This window comes from Trichosurus vulpecula, chromosome 4, assembly GCF_011100635.1.
Source record: "Trichosurus vulpecula isolate mTriVul1 chromosome 4, mTriVul1.pri, whole genome shotgun sequence".
NCBI classification, from domain to species: domain Eukaryota; kingdom Metazoa; phylum Chordata; class Mammalia; order Diprotodontia; family Phalangeridae; genus Trichosurus; species Trichosurus vulpecula.
This window is the reverse complement of record NC_050576.1, coordinates 432,073,203-432,092,951: the sequence shown is the minus strand read 5'-3', so window position 1 is coordinate 432,092,951 and position 19,749 is coordinate 432,073,203. Positions and strand designations below refer to the sequence as shown.

General features: G+C 47.7%; 1 protein-coding gene across 8 annotated transcripts in view; it reads left to right on the top strand.

Annotated features, from left to right (window-relative positions):
* MASP1 (mannan binding lectin serine peptidase 1) overlaps positions 1-19,749 on the top strand; it is a 102,521-nt gene that overhangs the window by 51,396 nt on the left and 31,376 nt on the right. For 7 of the 8 annotated variants that reach the window (XM_036754978.1, XM_036754976.1, XM_036754977.1 and 4 more), the window contains exons 8-10: positions 629-707; positions 12,287-12,424; positions 13,677-13,751. In XM_036754978.1, coding sequence (XP_036610873.1) covers positions 629-707; positions 12,287-12,424; positions 13,677-13,751 — 292 coding nt within the window. Of the gene's footprint in view, positions 1-628; positions 708-8,326; positions 9,851-12,286; positions 12,425-13,676; positions 13,752-19,749 lie in introns of those variants that run through there. The other variant, XM_036754980.1, reaches the window with a different exon arrangement.

Sequence of the window (19,749 nt, the reverse complement as noted above, 5' to 3'; positions counted from 1 at the left end):
ATTCTGTAAATCCATGGTTTAGTGTGCTGCAGGGAAGTGCCTCCATTTCCCCTGAAGTCTAGTAAAGCAATGGGAAGACCACTAGATTTGGAGTCAAGTTGATCTGGGTTCAAATTCTATTTCTGACACTTACTAGTTGTATGGCCTTGAACAAGTCACAACCTCTCTGACCTTCAGTTTCTTCCTCTATAAAGTGAGAGGGTTGGACTAGATGAATTCTAGAGTCTCCTCCACATCAGAGTCCTTGATCCTCCACTTCTGTTCACCCATCTGAATCCTGGAATTTGTTCCTTCTTTTGGAAGATTTCCTTTGAGCTCCATGGCTTGAACATCCTCAAATAAAGCTCATAAAGACCATGAGATCATAGAGTATAATAGAAGTTAGAGTCATCAAATCCAACCCTCTTATTTTACAGATGAGGGAAATGAGGCCCAGAAAGGGTGACTTACCCAAGGTCACACAACTAGTAGGTGCCTGAAGCAGGATATGAACCCCCTGATTCCAGGTTCAGAACTCTACCCCTGATACCACACTGTCCCTCAAGGGAGGGTTTGAGGTCAACCTAAGTTATCTATGACATTCACTTTGCCCCCACCCCATTTATGTTCTCTCCACTACCACCGCCAGGACAACCTAGAGATGGACACATTCCAGATCGAGTGTCTGAAAGATGGAACGTGGAGTAACAAGATCCCCACCTGTAAAAGTAAGCAAAGCTCCCCATGTGTCTCATGCTTTTGCTCTGTGTAGAGAATCCCTGTCTGTAAGGGAATAGCTAGCCTTGCCTAGAGGAAGGTAGGAAGTGCTCCTGGAACCCAAGCCAGCCAGGGGACCATGAACTCAGAATGCTCTTCTGGCCTCTGGTGCCCAGGCCAGTGGCCTCAGGTGCTAAGCTGGTCCCTGGCTCAGAGTCTTTGCTTTAGCCAGCTCTGTCTAAATAGTGACCAGTGCAGGGCAAGGAGGGCTCCTTCATCCAGAGTGGCCAGGGAGAAGCGCCCTGAAAAGGAGAAAGGGTGAGTAGGCTGATAAGTGCCAGCCCTAGGATCATGGAAAGTCTTTCTGGGCCAGGGCTTTAGGACAACCTCCATATATTCTTCTCTTGGTTTTTTGTTACTATACCTTTAAAATATACTTTAAAGTGACAGTATGAAATTGCCAACCCCAAAAGGCCCCTTACCCATTTCCCAATTATCACTTTGTGCCAGCACTTGGATTGCTCGGCTCAACACTGTTTGGGGTGAGATGCTTCCAAAGTCATATCCAAAGCTGAGACCCTGGAAGACCTGAGATCTGGTCCCTTTTTGAATGACCAGCTTCATGACTTTGGACAAGTCGTTCCTTCTCTCTGAGTCTCAGCACACTTCCCCATGCAGGCAGGCAGGCTGGGGTTGGCAAATTTTGGTACAGATGCTTTTTGGCAGTTCCAGAGGCAGGGGTAGAGGTGATATTCCTCTCCCTGCCATGGATGGCTCTTTTCTCTCTTTCTGTCTCGTGTTCCCCATCTCCCCACTTTTACCTTCTCTCCTGATCCCTTTATTTTCCTTCCTCTTCTTCCTTTTTCCTCCCCCTGTTTATTCTTTAAGACAACCCACAGTGCCCACAAGCACTACTTTGCCAACTAGTGGTTCAATCAATCCTTCAATTAACAGGCATTGTGAACCAGGCTCTGTGCAACGATCCCTACCCTCAAGGAACTTATATTCTATCGGGGATGGGGGGAATATGTATTCTCTATATACATATATTTGTATATATGAGTATATGTGTGTATATAAATGTCCATATATACATATATACCTATATGTGGGTGTGTATATATATATATATATATATATAAAATACAAATTATATGTACATAAAGTTATACATATATTTAATACTAGTTATATAGCCCCCATGTGGTTTGGAGAGAAAAGGTCCCAGCAGCATCAGGAATAGCCTAATGTTAAAGGTAGTGTTTGAACTGAGTTTTGAACAAAGCCAAATGGAGGTGAGGAGGGAGCACGGGCCAGACATGAGTGTAAGCAAAAGGGTTTGCTGTTCCTTAGTGAAGACTTTTCCCATAGGCAGACAGAAGGAATTAAAGAAATGTTGCTCACCCTTCCTTTCTCCACACAAATATCACTTTGTGCCAGCGCTTGGATTGCTCAGCTCAACACTGCTTGGGGTGACATGCCTCTGAGGGCACATCCAAAGCTGAGAGAGACCCTGGGAGACCGGAGAGCTGGTCACTTTTCAAATGACCAGCTTCGTGACTTTGGACAAGCTGTTCCTTCTGTCTGAGTCTCAGGAACCTTATTTTTACCTTGAGAAGTTTGAACTGGATTGTCTCTGAGCTCCCACCCAACTCTCCAGTAACATTTAGTAAAGGGGGGATTCTAGTAAAGTCCCTAGCTTTGGAGCTGCTTTGAACCACCAACTTATTATTTATTTATTTACTTACTTACTTACTTTACTTATTTATTTATTTATCTATCTATCTATCTATTTATTTATTTATTTGTTTAGTATATTTAGTTTTCAGCATTGATTTTCACAGGAGTTTGAATTACAAATTTTCTCCCCATTTCTACCCTCCCCCCCCCACTCCAAGATGGCGTACATTCTGGTTGCCCTGTTCCCCAGTCAGCCCTCCCTTCTGTCACCCCACTCCCCTCCCATCCCCTTTTCCCTTCCTTTCTTGTAGGGCAAGATAAATTTCTATGCCCCATTGCCTGTGTATCTTATTTTCTAGTTACATGCAAAAACTTTTTTTTTTGTTTTTGAACCACCAACTTTTTAAAAAACTATAGCTGTCTTCCCAAGATGAAGGAAGCTTCAAAAGTTGTCTGTTGCATCTAATAAGTTGGTTCAGAGCATCAAAGAATAATTAGATCTGTTTAAAAAGAAACAATCTTTAGTCTTTTCTACACCATCATGTCATGTAAAAGCTAAAAAAAAATCAAAGACCTTTGTTGGCATTAATTCTTATGTATGTATAGCCAAAGTAGACATCTGTGGTTCCTTCTTCCCATGTTCTTTCTCCCCAAGCACTACAAAATAGAAAGATACCAACCTAGCATCAAATGTAGTCAAGCCCAAGGCCATTAGGAATAAATATGACTGATTTAGAGAAATACCTTGTACTAAAAGAATGTGACTCTTTCCCGATGAAATCTAGTAAGGAATGTTGAGAGACATGGCTTTCACTCCTTAGTGCATTTAGAGTAATGTAATCAGGAGCACATTACTTTATTAGGCCTGTAATTTCTTTCACGTGGACACACCCTCCACTGGTATAGATAGCAAGCTTTCCACACTTTCCCATCCTATGACTCTTGTACTTGTTCTCCCTCAAATCATCTAGCAAGGATCTACTCAACATGCTACATACATGTAGTATTCTGTGGTTTTGGAACATCTCTGGTATCTTGAAGCTGTCTTATCTATTGTCTTCCCTTCTAGCTAGGTGACCAGCCCGTCACCTCTTCTGGTCACCAGAGTCTTTTATCATTTCATTCACTCCACTTCTCACATGTAAATTGCCATTGGTATCATGATGCAATCTCCTGAGTTGTGCCACTCAGCTTTCCATGGCCCGTAGGGTCTTTGTCATTTGAATCCTCCCAAGATCATGGGGTTCTTAGACTTGCAGCTGGAAAGCATCGCCAGGAAAATGCTGATCTTCGAGAAATGGGCTTCAACAGCAGCATGAAGCCTGGGATGTTGAAAGCATGACACCATTTCCCAAGTGGAATTTGACCCAAACCTCCCCATTTTACTGGGTCCAGTATGGGAACCCATCTCACTCACTAGCTGAATGATTGTGGTCCATTCACTGGTACTCAAGTTCGTCATCTTTAGAATGGAGATAATGACACTTAATATCTACCTCACAGAGTTCTCATGTGAGGAAACCATCCTTCCAGCTCCTGCTTCAAAATAGAGGAGAGAATTGGAGTCCTTTAGCCATCTCAGAAAATTCTGCCTTCGGAGAACTCACAGGGACTTGGACTGATGTCTTCCCGAATCCATATCTAGTGCTCTATTTGGTAAATCATGTTGTGCAAGGGAGCTCCCATTGAGGAAATTCCCTCTACCAAAGCAGATCAGCAACTGATCTACAACTTAGAGTGTTGCCTGGGGCACTAAAAAGCTAAGGGACTTACCCAAGACCACATAGCCAGCATATGTCAGAGACTTGAACTATTTGAACTCAGGTAGTTCAGACTCCCAGGATGGCCCTCTGCCTACTCTGCCACGATGTTTCTTCTCTTTGAACATAGTAGGTTCTTAACTGAACAAGGCTGAACTGAGGTGAAGTAAAGGGAAGCAAATCTGACCAACTGAAGAAAATCAACTAGCAAAGTCTATCTGTTCCTTCTTAGGTTTTCTCTAAGGATGCTTTAGGTGAATGTATGTGCCATTTTCAAGATGTTTTAGAAATAAGAAAGTAGGCACATGATTTGGTAGTCACACATCTTCCTAGTCATGATGACATGGCAGTCACACATCTTCCTAGTCATGATGACATGGCAGTCACACATCTTCCTAGTCATGATGACATGGCAGTCACACATCTTCCTAGTCATGGTGACATGGCAGTCACACATCTTCCTAGTCGTGGTGATCTGGCAGTCACACATCATCCTAGTCATGGTGACATGGTAGTCACACATCTTCCTAGTCATGGTGACATGGCAGTCACACATCTTCCTAGTTATGGTGACATGGCAGTCACACATCTTCCTTCCTAGTTATGGTGACATGGCAGTCACACATCTTCCTAGTCATGGTGACATGGTAGTCACACATCTTCCTAGTCATGGTGACATGGCAGTCACACATCTTCCTAGTTATGGTGACATGGCAGTCACACATCTTCCTTCCTAGTTATGGTGACATGGCAGTCACACATCTTCCTTCCTAGTTATGGTGACATGGCAGTCACACATCTTCCTAGTCATGGTGACATGGCAGTCACATATCTTCCTTCCTAGTTATGGTGATGTGGCAGTCACACATCTTCCTAGTCATGATGACATGGTAGTCACACATCTTCCTAGTCATGATGACATGGCAGTCACACATCTTCCTAGTTACGGTGACATGGCAGTCACACATCTTCCTAGTCATGATGACATGGCAGTCACACATCTTCCTAGTCATGATGACATGGCAGTCACACATCTTCCTAGTCATGGTGACATGGCAGTCACACATCTTCCTAGTCGTGGTGATCTGGCAGTCACACATCATCCTAGTCATGGTGACATGGTAGTCACACATCTTCCTAGTCATGGTGACATGGCAGTCACACATCTTCCTAGTTATGGTGACATGGCAGTCACACATCTTCCTTCCTAGTTATGGTGACATGGCAGTCACACATCTTCCTAGTCATGGTGACATGGTAGTCACACATCTTCCTAGTCATGGTGACATGGTAGTCACACATCTTCCTAGTTATGGTGACATGGCAGTCACACATCTTCCTAGTTATGGTGACATGGCAGTCACACATCTTCCTTCCTAGTTATGGTGACATGGCAGTCACACATCTTCCTAGTCATGGTGACATGGCAGTCACATATCTTCCTTCCTAGTTATGGTGATGTGGCAGTCACACATCTTCCTAGTCATGATGACATGGTAGTCACACATCTTCCTAGTCATGGTGACATGGCAGTCACACATCTTCCTAGTCCTGGTGACATGGCAGTCACACATCTTCCTTCCTAGTCATGGTGACATGGCAGTCACACATCTTCCTCTAGGAAATGGTTCCAAAAAGTCCATGCCTTTGTCTTGGCCCATTGCATGTTTGTTTGAGCAGGATGAGCTGGAGCTGCTATCACATCACATGTCTTTAGCATTTCTTCTGATTTAGGGATGCCCCTTTTATCTCTGTTCTCATTGGCTGGTGATCTGATATAGCCAGCACTCAGGCGATCCCGAGGTTGCTGCTTCCTTTCTGTGAAGGTAGAGTCAAGATACATTTTTATGGATTCATTCAGTGCTCCCTAGCTCCACCACCTTCATATTCTCTTCTTGACGAAAGTATTGTTGATGCGCATGAAGGATACACCTCTCCAGTGTGCAAATCTTTAATCACTTTCATTTCTGGACCCAACCATATCTTCCATTAGTTTTCTTTGCCCTCCCTGTGCCTGTTTCCACATGGAAGTAGCCAATTATCAAAGAATGAGTTCTCACAAATGCCAGGACCACAGTCAAGGTCTTTGTAGACATTTTGTACATCTGTCTCCTCTGCCACAAATCCCCACCCTTAAACTGTTTGTCTTCAGGATAGTCTGCTCTATAAAGCTTACGGTAAGCACAGCAAAGTAAGATGAGCCAAAGTCCCCTGACATAACATCTCTTGTAGCTTTGGGGAACATGTTTCAAACAAAGCCAGTATCTTCTTATTCATCCACTGGAGGAAAAACTGAATTGTTCTTCCACTGAAATTCTATTTTTGACACAGAGTGTATCTTTTAGTATGAGGCACAACGGGCAAAAGTATTATATTTCAATTTAATACAATTGAATTCTATGAGCATTTTGTAGCATTATTAAGCTTGTATTGGTGGTAGAGGGGAAGGCAAAGACCTGGCATGATATAATCCAAAGACATGAGTCCGATGCTCCAGACGCAAAGGTTGGCAGACAAGAGATTTAGAAGAGACAGAAACAGAATCAGGGAGAGAATTCAAGAAAGAAAGACAGTTATAGGCACATGGATAAAGGAGGGGGGAGTTGGAGAGGGACAGAAAGAGACAGAGATGGGGAGAGCTCCTGCTTCAAAATAGAGGAGAGAATTGGAGTCCTTTAGTCATCTCAGAAAATTCTGCCTTTGGAGAGCTCACAGTCTATTGATTGAAAATCCTGCCCCCATGAGGAAACAATAAGGAAGCCTACCCCCAAAACCTGACTAACCCCTCGACCTGTTACTTGTTGGGTAAGGCTGCTGAGCACCCTATTTTGGACTTGGATATTTTGGCTTGGATAATCCTTTAGGGCTAGGATGTGGGTGTTTATTTTTTCTTTTCCATTTTAATTTGCATGTGATAAGGCTGGGGGCTACCTGGTACAGTTCTAAGCTTGGAGTCAGATCAAATCCTGCTTCTGCTACTAACTGTGTGGTCTTGGACCCTTAACAGCTCTAGGTGTGAGGGGGTTGAACTAAGTGGCCTCTGAGGTCCTTCCAGCTCTAGGTCTGCGGCCCCATGACCTCCGAGCAAAAGGGCACCATGTGGGTTGGAGTTTGCCATTCAATACCTCAGAGAGTAGAACAATCAAAAACACATTGCCAATGAATGTGCCTGGGCTTTGTCAAATATACATAAATATTGAGCCCCCTCACCCCAGTATTTGTTGGTAGTGGCTCCCAGGCTGCAGGACCCAGAGATGTCCTTGGTATACTATCATACCCTGAAGTCTGGTCTGGTGGAAAGGTTCTGGGCATGAGGCCATGTTCTGATTCTATCTTTGTGACTCTGTGCAAGTCAGCCTGATTGATGTATAGTAGAAGAATCCTTGTCCCTGTAGCCAGAGAGTCGAGTTCAAGGGTCAATGGGCTCCTCTGACCAGTCCCTTAACCTCCTTCATCCTCGGTCTCCTCATCTATAAAATGAAGAGGTTGCACTAGATGCCTCTGAGGTCCTTTATATCTCTAGAGCTACGATGTCACTGTACCATTGTACCTCAGTCTCCCTATCTGTAAAATGAGGTCAATACCCTTTACTTATATATCCTACTTTGCAGAGTTGCTGCACAGAAAGTGCTTTTAAAGCACAAAACATCCAGAAATATGAATCCTCTAGTTCTGAAAAATACAGGAACATTTTTCCCAAGTGTACATGATTCCTTCACAGCATTCTGTGCATCATAAGTTCAGAACATATGAGCTGTAGGCACCACATATTTAGCACAATGAGCCAGACATTGTGGAGTGCACAGAGAGCTGGCTTCAGGGTCAGGTCCTGCCCAGGCACTGGCTGGGTGACCCTGGCTATCTACCAGTTGTAAAGCAAGTACTGGATGAGTGGATGGATTGCCTTCACTGGGAGTCCCCTGGCCAATGAAGTGACATGTCCAAAATTCACAATGATCAAGCAAAGCCCACCACCCACAGCTGCCCTTCTCTCATGCTACTTTATCAACCCTGCACACCTTCACCAGTCTGGGTGAAAAGATTCCTATCTTTCCTGCATGAGCTACTCCTGCTTTGCCCAGTAATCTCTCTTTCTCTTCTTTTCTCTTCTCTCTCTCCCTCTCCCCTCTCTCTTGTGGCTTCTTCCCTGGCTCCTCCCCATCCCTTCTTGTCCTTCACCATGGGTGCAGAGCCTGAAAATGGAACAGAAAGTGGACTCCCTACAGAAGAGGAGACCGAGTGACCAGCAGGACCCACGTGGCACTGTGTTCCTGAGAAGGATCAGCCACTCCAGGACCTCCTGAGACCTCCCTGGGCTTCTGCAGATCAGTATGAATGGATCTCCATGGGCAGTGGATGCATCTAATCCAGCCCTGAGTCCTTCATGGGCTGCTCCAGACACACGGCTGAATTCTTTGCCAATTTATTTCAAGTGTTCCATCCCTTACCCTGCTCATTCTCTGACTGAAAATCAGTGAATTGGGTTCTCAGCAATGCAGAGCAGCTTGAACCTCCTTCCAAGCACAAACTGAATCTGAGATCCAGAGATAAATGACTCTTAATCTGCAGCTAAGGGAGGCCAGAATGGGGGTCGTGGTAGACTCGTGAGCTCCATGGAGTCATCGGTGTGATTTAGGCAAAGCTCGTTTATGCTTAATTGTTTTCACTATTTAACTTGGCTGTTCAGTCCTTCTAGAAGAGGGGTGGTCTTAGGGTACTCAAACTAAGTAGCTTCTTGTGGGGAATGACTTGAGGGGCTCTCAACAGGCCTTCTTGCACACCTGTCACCATTAGAGATTCACTCCTTTGGGGTTTGGAAGCTTTTCTGTCTCCAATGAGAGATACCTCTGCAACCCATGATAATGCAGCAACCGTGAAATGATATGACCAGATGGCATCTTGCAGCTCTCTGAACAGAAAGTATCTCTCTTCATTGGTGGCGCTCTGAGTGGAAGGTCCAGCGTCTTGTCAGGTTATAGAGATGGGCCCCAATCCTCCATTTATACCCTCAAGATCTTTCCCAGTTCAGACCTAGTCCAGAGAGGTGTCCGAATATGGCCGTGGTACCAGAGGGCACTTTGGGGAGAGTAGGAATGGTGACTTTGCCAGACCTCATTTAGGGATCACTGGGGGTGGGGACCAAAGAAGTTGGCCCACATTCTGATGATCCTCTTCTCTAACTAAGCCCACCTGAGACTCCACATCTAGAGGAAGTAACCAGCAGATAGAAGAAACGTGGTTCAGGAACAGATAAGCCATGAGGGAAGGAAAAGAATTAGGAATAAACCGTAGGCATTGAGAGAGAGAGAGAGAGAGAGAGACAGCTGTGGTCTTGGGAGTAAAAGAGAAGGACTTAAGAGAGACAGGGAAACTGAGGAAATTCAAAAGTGAAGACTACTCTCAGCCCAACAGTATAAAAGTGAAGGAAGGGGAAGGTACAAAGTCATGAATGCTGCCAGCCATGGGATGCTATGATGTGTCAGGATGCACAGCAGAAGAAACCCATCTGGCCCAGTCAGAGGGGTGAAGAAAAAGTCTTAGCTACAAACTCTTTCCAAGAGTATTATGGAAATCTGGGCTCACAAAAGAGGAGGCTGAATTAGAATGCAGAAAAGACAGAAAAGAGATAAAAACTGATCTAATCACATGTAGATGGAGAAAGGGGAAGGCTGTATAGAGTTTTAAAATAAATAAATGTCTTCACCTCCCATTGACCCCAGAGTCTGTCTCCATTAATATGTCTTGGGGTATTTTTTCATGTATCGGATCATCTAATCCAATGACAAGAGACTGGTCTAAAGAACCATGGGATCTCCTCCCCTTAACCATCCTTGGCTCAGATTGGTGGGAGGGTTGGGGTGGGGGAGTAGGAGGAGCTGAGAAAAATTTGTAGTGAGATAATTATCTAATCAGCTAACAACATGGGGGTGAGAGGGAGAATTCACAATGCCAGAATATAGTCTAGGGTTGTGGGTGAATATTCTCTATCCATTACCAAAAAGAGAGCAGATTAAGTTCTGAATGAGAAAGGCCATTTAAAGCTCTTAGCAAAAATCCAATTCCCTAAAATTAAATACAGCAAAGCTTTAGAAGTTTGTGCATATATGTTATGAGTCAAGAATTGGCCAATGTCCAACATTAGCCAGATAGCATACAACGTCAAATAGCTAATGTCATGTATCAGGCCAGAGGACCTTGCTAATGTGTACTCTGCAATGTAATGGAAATACAATAAAATCCCATCTTAGCGAATAGCATTAAGATCATTTGGCCAAGTCAACCTTGAAAGCTGTAATCATATTACCTAAAGTACATTTACAACGTAAATTAGTTCTTTCCTGTGTTTCCATTCATATTCCACAATGCCCAGCCCCTCCACAAACATTTCCAGCCCTTTGGGCTGATGATTCTAGACATTATGGCATTTGCTGCATGTTAGCTATGACATGTCCACGTGAATGCATGTCAGTGGAATCCATTGAGTCCTACAGGACTCTACCAGCTCAGAACCTGAAATTAATGAGAGTAAAACCGAAGAGGAAGAGAAGGTTCTCCAGAGGTACAGGAAGATGCCACCAATTCCAGGAAGGAGGGCTTTTACAAGAGTATGGGATAACAGAGCACAATTTCCCAGACCTAAACTTTTGAGAGATGAGTTTCCCTTTTGCACTCTCTCTGTGCAAATGATGCTGAGAATGTCACCCTTTGAATGAAAGGTGTTGCTCTTTTGCAGGAAAATGGGTAGTACCTCAAGTTTTAGTACTGCTAAGAGGCAGGCTGGAGATGTAGGGTCCTGCACCATGAAATGGGCTGGAAGCCATCTGGTCTGGGCAGGTGAAAGAGTGAGTAAAAACCACAGAGATGGGACTTCTGAAGGTGACTCTCTCTTCCCTTGGCTCTCTGGGGGATTGAGATGACTCAGTTCTTCCAGAAATCTCAAAAAAGGGAGAAGGTGATGGGGGAACCCAGTGTTAGTGAGCCTCCGCTAGCTGAATGCCAGGGTCTGATCCCAGCACAACATGTTGAGGTAGAGGAGAGAACAGGGACTCCCAAAGAAAAGAAGAGTCTGCGAATGTATGAAATACAAAATGATGAACCTGTGAAATATCGTCACAACCACCTGCGAGGGATCCATAATTGGGTTTTGTTGGACTTGGATTCTGTTGTATAGACGATTGCTTGAAATAAGTCACCCACCACCCAAGTATAAGAGAACTCCGTTGTGGAGTTTTCTGTCGTAATGGTGAATATTGCAAAACCTCATGGCATTGAGAGAATGAAAAGATTGAGGTTTTTCTGGCCTACTTGGACCAAAAAAGCCCAAGATGGGTTCTAGGGTAGTCTTGTGTACACATCTAAACTTCAAGCCCCAATACACAGTTTAGCAGGGACATAGGTCCCTACTCTACCCACCCTTCCAGCCCCAGGAAATGGCCCCACCATACACCGGGATGGGGTCTCATGGGGATTTTAGGGAGTTTGGGCCATCTGTGATATCAAAAGTTGGATTCTAAGGAGTCAGGAAGAAGCAAGGAACATGGGTCCAGACTCAGGGGCTTTCTAGAAATGAGGCACAAGCCCTTGAAACAAGGGGTAAAAGAAGGCCCTCTGATGCTGACACGGGAAGCCTTTGCCTCCTGCATCCCCCAAGGTTTCAGGCAGAACAAACTGCTCATTGCATAAAAGTAGGGGCTTCTCCCTCACCCCTGCCATTATGTTCCAAGCCAGAGTAACCACCAGGGCTCAGTTCCAAAAGCCACCAACCACCTGAAAGGAGACAAGGAAGTATCAGGATTTCTTCCAATGCTTCCTCCTGCCTGGGCCAAGATGTGTAATCACAGGGGTGCTGACTAGAATTAGATTTTGGAGGCTCCTATCCTAGACTCTTACTGGTTCTGAAGTTGAGTGGAAGAACGTCCTGGAGTGGGGGGGGGGGTGGGTAGGTGTAGCCAGATGTTGCCCCAAGAGTCCCTGTTCTGATGCCTAAGGCAGGCGGAACGTTGGGGGGATTTATTTCAGGGATGTGACTATGGGACCCAGAGATGGGCGCATTTGAGGGGGAGGGGTCAACTGCCCTCCCCAACGGGCTCACTCCAGCAATGGGCAGCGAGGATGGGAGCAGTCCCAAGGCTGATTTTTTTCTCTCTCAGTTGTAGACTGCAGCACCCCAGCGGAGCTGGAGCACGGGCTTGTCACCTTCGCCACCAAGAACAACGCCACCACCTTCAAATCCGAGGTCCGCTACTCCTGCCAGCAGCCCTATTACAAGCTGTTTCCCAACATCACAGGTGAGACCTCCCCTCCGGCACACTTCTGAGGGTGGGGGGAGATGGGGACCAGCATTCCAATGCAACTCATTCTCTGTGGAGACTCCCAGGCTGAAAACCCCAGGACCAGAAATAGATTCCAGTAAGATGTAACCCCAAGGCTCTTCACTGGCCTGTTTGGGAAAGTGACTTCACTGGTTAAAGGCGCTCCTGGGTGAGGAGGCTCCCTCCACCAACACTGGGGAACATTTTTTCTCCGCCCCCCTCTAGTCTTAATCCTAGAGACAGGTGTAGAAACTCCCCAAGGTTGCACAGAGAGTTCTGGGTCAGGAGAGGGTCTTGAACCCAGCTTTGTTCTAGCTTAGTGTCTAGCTGCTTCTCACTGCTCTCCAGGATGATTCGAAAATGGGACGTTGGGTCCCGGGCAGCAGCTCTCCTTGGGGGTTGTTGAATCAGTTCCGGAACGAACAGTGTAGGGGAGGAGCAAGGGCTGCCCCCGGACACCCGGCTCAGACCCCTTTGGAATACTGTAGCCTTCTGGGCACCGCCTTGAGAAAAAGCACTATGCAGAGGAAGAGACTCAGAGAGGGACTGGAATGGAGGAGAGACCTGGAAAAGGGACGACTTGTGGACATACGTCAGCTGTCCGAGCTCGTGGGGAGGGGTGGTGTCACTCTTCTTTTGTCCAGCCCCAGCAGCAGCGGGGAGGTCAATTGCAGCCAGACCCAACAAGGAGAGCTAGCCCTTAGTGGAAGGAGATCTTTTCTGTGGAGTGACTGCCTTTCCCTGGAAAGTTGTAGTATCTAAATGCCCCCTTTTTGAGCATATTGTAGCTGAAATTCGTGCTCCTGAGTGGGTCAGGTAATAATAACAGCTACAGTTCATATAGCAGTGTAAAGGCCATGAAGTGCTTTAAATATCGTCTCACTGGATAATTATTGTTATAGGGCTTATGATGGCAAAGGTCCTGAGTTCAAATCCTGCCTCCGACATTCACTAGCCCTGTAGCTTCTCCTCTGGGCTTCTGCCTCCTTGTCTGCAAAGCTGGCTCAGAGGACTGACCTCTAAGGACCTCAAGGCTCTAAAGCTGGGATGCCCCTGTCTCTGTCATAGAGTCCATCTGTCCATCTGTCCAACTGTCTCTCTGCTTCGTTCTCCACTTTCTTTTTTCTCTCTCTCCCCTCTTCTCTCCTTGCCTTTATTTCCCTCTCTCTGCCCCATCTCTGTCTCTCTCTGTCTCTCTTTACTCATCTATTATTTTGGCTCTTTCTAGGCACGTACACCTGTGAGACCCAAGGCATCTGGATGAACAGAGAGCTGGGGAGAAAACTGCCCACTTGTCTACCAGGTACCTCACTAGGAAAGCTAGACTGGGTGGGCTAGGTTTGGCTGGGCTGGGCTGGGCTAGGCTAGGCTGAGCAGGGCTGGGCTGGACTAGACTGGGCTGGGCTATACGATGTTTGTATTGGGCCTTACTGGGCTGGGCCTCCTTAGCTATATTGAGCTAGGCTGAGCTGGCCTGGACTGGGCTTAGCTAGGGTGGGCTGGGCTAGGCTGGGCTAGGCTGAGCTGGGCTGAGCTGGGCTGGGCTGGGCTGAGCTGGGCTGGGCCAAGTTGGGCTAGATTGTGCTGGACTATACTATGTTTATATTGGCCCTTACTGGGCTGGGCATCCTTAGCTGTATTGATCTGGGTTGGGTTGGGCTGGGCTGGGCTGGGCTGAACTGGGCTGGGCTGGTCTGAGCTGGGCCGAGTTGGGCTAGACTGGGCTGGACTATACTATATTTATATTGAACCTTAGCAGGGTGGGCCTCCTTAGCTGTACTGAGCTGGGCTGAGCTAAGCTAGGCTGGGCTGGACTGTATTTAGTCACTGGGCTAAGCTGGGCCAGGCTGCTCGAAGCATCCTCCCCACAGAGGCCCCAAGACCTCTGCATTGAGTGAGCTCAGGAAACACTCATCACGTGCCTAGGGACTCTGATGATTTGCTTCAGTGATATCAGCTTCCAGGACAAAAGCAGCCAAGCCTCCCATCTTCCCTCCCTGAGCTCTGCTGCTCACTGTCCAGATGCCAAAGGAAGGCTCCTCCCTCCCATCCTCCTGTTCTTCTTCCTCTGCCATCTGACAGCAGACCTGCCCTTGACGCAGCCCTGCCACAGGCTCCCCCTCTCTTGTGCCAAAAGGCTGCTATCCTAGGACACTGACTCTGGTTAGAATGGTCACTGCTGGAAGGACCAGTCCCCATCCAGAGGGACAGTGCCAGCCTTGGTGGTTGGCTGTCCCCTGAGAGCTTCCAGGCCCTTCCTGTGAGCCTCTTGTCCACACTCTCTGCAGTGCCCTAGAGTGGAGTGAAGGCTAGACCCAGAATCGGGAAGACCTGAGTTTAAATCCTGCCTCAGATACTCACTGGCTGTGTGGCCCACATCCCTGGCCCCATTTATAAAATGAGGTCCCTCACAGGTCTAAATCTAGTATTCGGCCATCTCTTGGCCCATCCTGAGGGAGATGAGGTGGCCAGACCCCCCGGACCCTCTACCTTGCACCCTGGCCATGTGGGAGCTTGTCCTGCCCCACTGGGGAGGGTGCCTGGCCCGGGGCAGGGCAGGGAAAGGCGGGGAGCCCCACGCTGTCTCCCAGGATCTTCTAGGCCTCTGACCGTGCCTCAATTCAATGCAATTTTTACCTTAGCACCTGTTATCCTCCGAGCAGCGGCAGAGAATGAAGCACCAGGCCTCAAAATCAGGAAGCCCTGGGTTCAGGTCCTGCCTCAGACACTTACTAGCTGTTGTGTAACCCTGGGCAAATCACTTAAATGTCTCCATACTTAAGGCTTAAGTCTCCAAGACTCAGGCGCATGGGGAATGCCCACCTGCATTGGTGAAGGGAGAGTCCTCACCCAGGACTTCCCTAGACCAATGAAAGCACAGGCCCCCAGCCCTGCCCCTGTATTCTAAGGATCCACATCCTCAGCTATTCAAAAGAGTCAAGGATGGAAAGTTACTCAGTGTCCCAACTCAAGGATGTTATCATTTCAGCCCAATCTAAAGAGAAGAGCCTTGGTTTGAGCAGTTCTCTAGGCAACTGGGGGCGCCATAGTGCACAGAGCACTGGCCTGGCATCAGGAAGACCTGAGTTCCAATCCAGCCTCAGACACTTACCAGCTGTGTGATCCTCAGTTTCCTGATCTGTAAAGTGGGGATAATTATAGCACCCACCTCTCAAAGATAATAACTGGAAAGCATATAGCACAGTACCTGTCCCACAGTGACCCTCACATAAATGTTAGCCATAATTATTAATTATTATGATGACCTTAGTTTTCTACTCCCTGGACTTATAAGATGTAAAAGCTGAGAGACTGCAGAGAGCTCATCTGAGCTGTGCGTTTCACAGGAGAGAGAACTCAGGCTGAGGTTCAGTAAGCTGTCCAAAGTTGTACAGGAAGTGTCAGCATCTGGATTCGAACTCCAGTTCTCGATCTTTCCACAAATGCATGTGATGCAAAGTAGAATATGGGGAAAGGAGAATTAAACTTGCAGCCGGGAGATCAGGGAAGGCTTCATGGAGGAGGGGGTACCCAAGCCAAGCCTCAAAGAATTTTAACAGGGAGAGGTTAGGAGGAAGAATGATCTGGGCATGATAGAAGGGGGGTGGGGGTGGGGAAGTTAATATTGATGTTACTGTTAATGCATTGAGGCTGGGGAGGTCAGGATGGGCCTGGGGAAGGTGCCATTTTGGCGGCCCAGGGCAGCTAGACCAGACTGTACTTCAACCATTGGACAGTGGATCAGGCCTGAAAGATTCATGGGACCAGGTGGCAGAAGGCATTTCTATCCAGGTATTTGTTAGAAAGATGCTCCTGGGGTCCCTTCCAGCTCAGAGACCCTGTGCCAGAGTAAGGATGGCTGCTTATTCTAAATCAATGAGAAAGTCTCCTGTTTCAGCTAAGCTAGAGGAGTGAAGTCATATTGGTCATTTCTTATTTAAAAAAAAAATTTCTTCAGACCAACGGGATCAGGGAATCAGCATCTCAGAGCTGGACGTGGCCTCAGAGGTCAGTTAGCCCAAACTACCTCTGAACAGGAAGTCAAGTCAAATCAACAAGTATTTATTAAGCACCTACTGTGTGCTTGGTGCTGCGCTAAGCTCCGGGGATACCAAGAAAGGCCCAAACAGCCCCCTCCCACTGGAAGTATCTCATAAAGAATCTCACCAAAGTCAGAACACCTGGGTGGAGGACAGTGAGCCCGGCACCTCCCTTGTCCTGGATTCAGCCTCTCAAGATGGTACTTCCTTGAGACGCCTCATGCCTCTTAGCACCTATGTCATGGTCATGCTTCTCCACCCTGGGGCCGAGATTCCCTGAGCTCCACTTTCTACCATGAGAGCTGTTTGCCTCCAGGCTCTCGATGAGTCACCCAGAGAGGATGGGAGAAGGGCTGGGCCCAGACCTCTGGCCACTGCTTGGCCAGCTCAGCCCTGCTCCATGCCCAGACTTCAGCCACTGGCCAGGCCTGCCTTCCTTCAGGAAGCTAATCCAGCTCCTCTCTGCTTTTCCCAAACAGCTTCTGGGTGGAGCTCTGTGTCATCCCCCAGGGAGCCCTGACCCTGGCCCTCCAGGGCCCACAGCCAGTCCGAACCAGAGCCCCCTTTTCTTCATTCTCCTCTCCTTCAAAAGCAGCATGGGCTAGGCACTGGGGATGCCCAGGCAAGCCTTGCCCTCAAAAACTTGGCATTCTATCAGGAGTAAATAACATGCACAATTAAGTGAGTGCTAATGTATACAAAGTATTATGGGAGGAGCCGAATGGCCATCGGGAGAGGCTTCCTGTGGGAAGTGTTCTTGGGCCCAGTTTTAAAGGGAGCTGGAGATTCTGAAGCAAGAGTAGGGAGGGAGAGCGTACGGGGCCCCACCCCAGGTGGGAACCAGGGCCCTGTGTAGAGGGGCCTCTCAGCACCCAGAGGGCGGGCAAAGGTGGAACAAAGGCTCCCTTCTCTGCAGAGCACACAGAACCCCACTGTGGCTGGTGCTAGTAGGACAACAGGCTGGTGGGTCTTTCTCCATGTGCCTCATCTGCTTTCAGGCCTAGAACTGACCATTATTCTTATCTCAGGCCTCTCCTTTCCCATCTCAAAATCTCATAGATGCAGGAGGCATCAGAGGCCAGCATGCCCAACCCAAACGTGAACAAAAGCCCCTCTCTCTACCATGTATCTGCTTTGGCTTGAAGATCTCCAACAATGGGGAAAGCCCCACCCTCGCCCACATGCCAAGGTTACCCATTCCTCTCCAGAGCAGCCCAGGTTGTGCAGGAACTTTTCCTGATCTCACGCCCAAATCATGTCCTTTGTAGCTCCTTCCCAGGGCTCCTGGTTCTCCTCTCTGGCATCAAACAGGGCACAGTTAATCTCCCTTCCACATGACATGAACCCAATCAATCAATTGATCACTAGGGAGGGTAGAAGGATGGGAGGGGGTAACTGGCCTTGGCTGGAAGGCTCCCCAAGATCACTCCTCTCAGTCCAGAGGCTGCCTGTTGAACACCCAGGGAGGCCTGGCCTTTCTTAAAGAATCCCAGATCACAGCCTTCCAGGCCTTAAGAGTGCCCGGAGCTCTCTCCTTGGGGAGACCCACTGCCCTTTGAGCAGCGCCATAAGGAATGTATGCTCCTGGAGAGCAAATGGGTTGTGTGCATGGGGGGTTCAGGAGGCCCACACATGGGGCTCAACTGCTGAGTAAGAAGAAGGGCACCCCAGGGCACCCAGAGGGTTCTAAGCTGCTCTAGGCCGGACTTGTGCTGGAGAGGTGGGGGCTAGGTGCAGCAGGGATCAGTGAGCATTTTGGTTCGAGACTGTGAGGGATCATGGACATAATGGATTCTAAAAGTGCAGAAGCCATGCCATCGGTTCATTTGAGCAGGGAGGAGCCCAGGGCACCAAGGGCAAGGGGGTGGGGCTGAGGTTTGAAGTACACCTAGTATGGTGTGGTCAGCACTCTCTAGATTTTGGCTTCCTGAGGTAATTGTCCTTCCTTAGTTATGTCCCTGACACATGTAGGTTGAGAGTAAAATTGAGGTCATGGAAAAGATTCACTCAACTCATTGTTTTTGGGTCTAGTGTCCTTAGTGTGGAAGAGGGAGAAAAGAGGCCATTTTCTCCAACCCCCTTCATGGCTGGCCAGTACTCACTCCCAGGGGCACAGAGGGGAGCTCGCCAGAGCCAGCCCCCTCACCCGGGAAGAATGAATCAGAGCAAAAGCAAGAACTACCTGGAGCTTCAGGGACAGACTATTACGGGGAGTTATTGAGCTGGCTGGGCTGCCAGTAATGCAGCATCTAGGTGGCAGCAGACTGGGACTCTGGCCTCAGACACCCACTAGCTGTGTGACCCTGGGCAAGTCAGTTAACTTGGTCTGCTTTAGTTTTCTCATCTATAAAATGGGAATAAATAAATAACAATAATAACCCCTGCCTCTCGGAGTTGTTGTGAGGATCAGAGATAACGTATGAAAAGTGCTTTGCAAACCTTCGAGTGCTATAATAACTGCGCATATTACTGTCACTACTGTTATTATTATTAAGTATGGGCTAGAGATCAGAGCCTGTAGCTGGAAGTCAGGACCCAGGCCACTAACCTCCCTACTCTAGGGCAGGTGTCTGCCTCTCTCTGGGCCGCCCGAGGAGCACACCCAGCTCCTGCCACATCTTCAGAGACAGAATCATAAAATTCAATTCAACAGAACCTGCATTTATTAAGCCTCTACTGTGTGCTATGCACCAGGGCTACAAAGACAAAAATGAGGGGACCAAGTCCACCACCGTCACCTTATGGACAAAGAAGATGGCAGCCAGATTGATGGAGTGCTTTCTCCACACTGTGAGGATGAGGCATACTAGTGCTGGCAGGCCCTTGCCTGGACAAACACTAGGCATCCCCAGGGCCTCCAGGATGATGTAATTATCCAAGGAGCCACCATTTAATCAACCGATCAACAAGCCTTTCGAAGTGCTTTTGAGACACAGTGGGTAGAGTTGGTTTTGGAGCTGAGAAGACCCCAGTTCAGGTCTGGCCTCTGACACAGACTGACTGAATGACCCTGGGTGAGTTGCTTAGCCTCCAGGTAGCCCAGGAAGCATTCTGAGACCGGACATGCCAACCCATACTCCTAGAGAAAGTTTCCTCAGTACCTAATGGAATAATAGGCTTAGCCCCCATCCTCATACTTCAGGCACTGGGCTAGGTACCAGGGATCTGAAGACAAAAGGAGAATAATAATAGCAAGTGCATTTATGTGACACCTGAGGTTTGCAAAGCACTCTACATATGTCATCTCATTGGCTCCTCGCA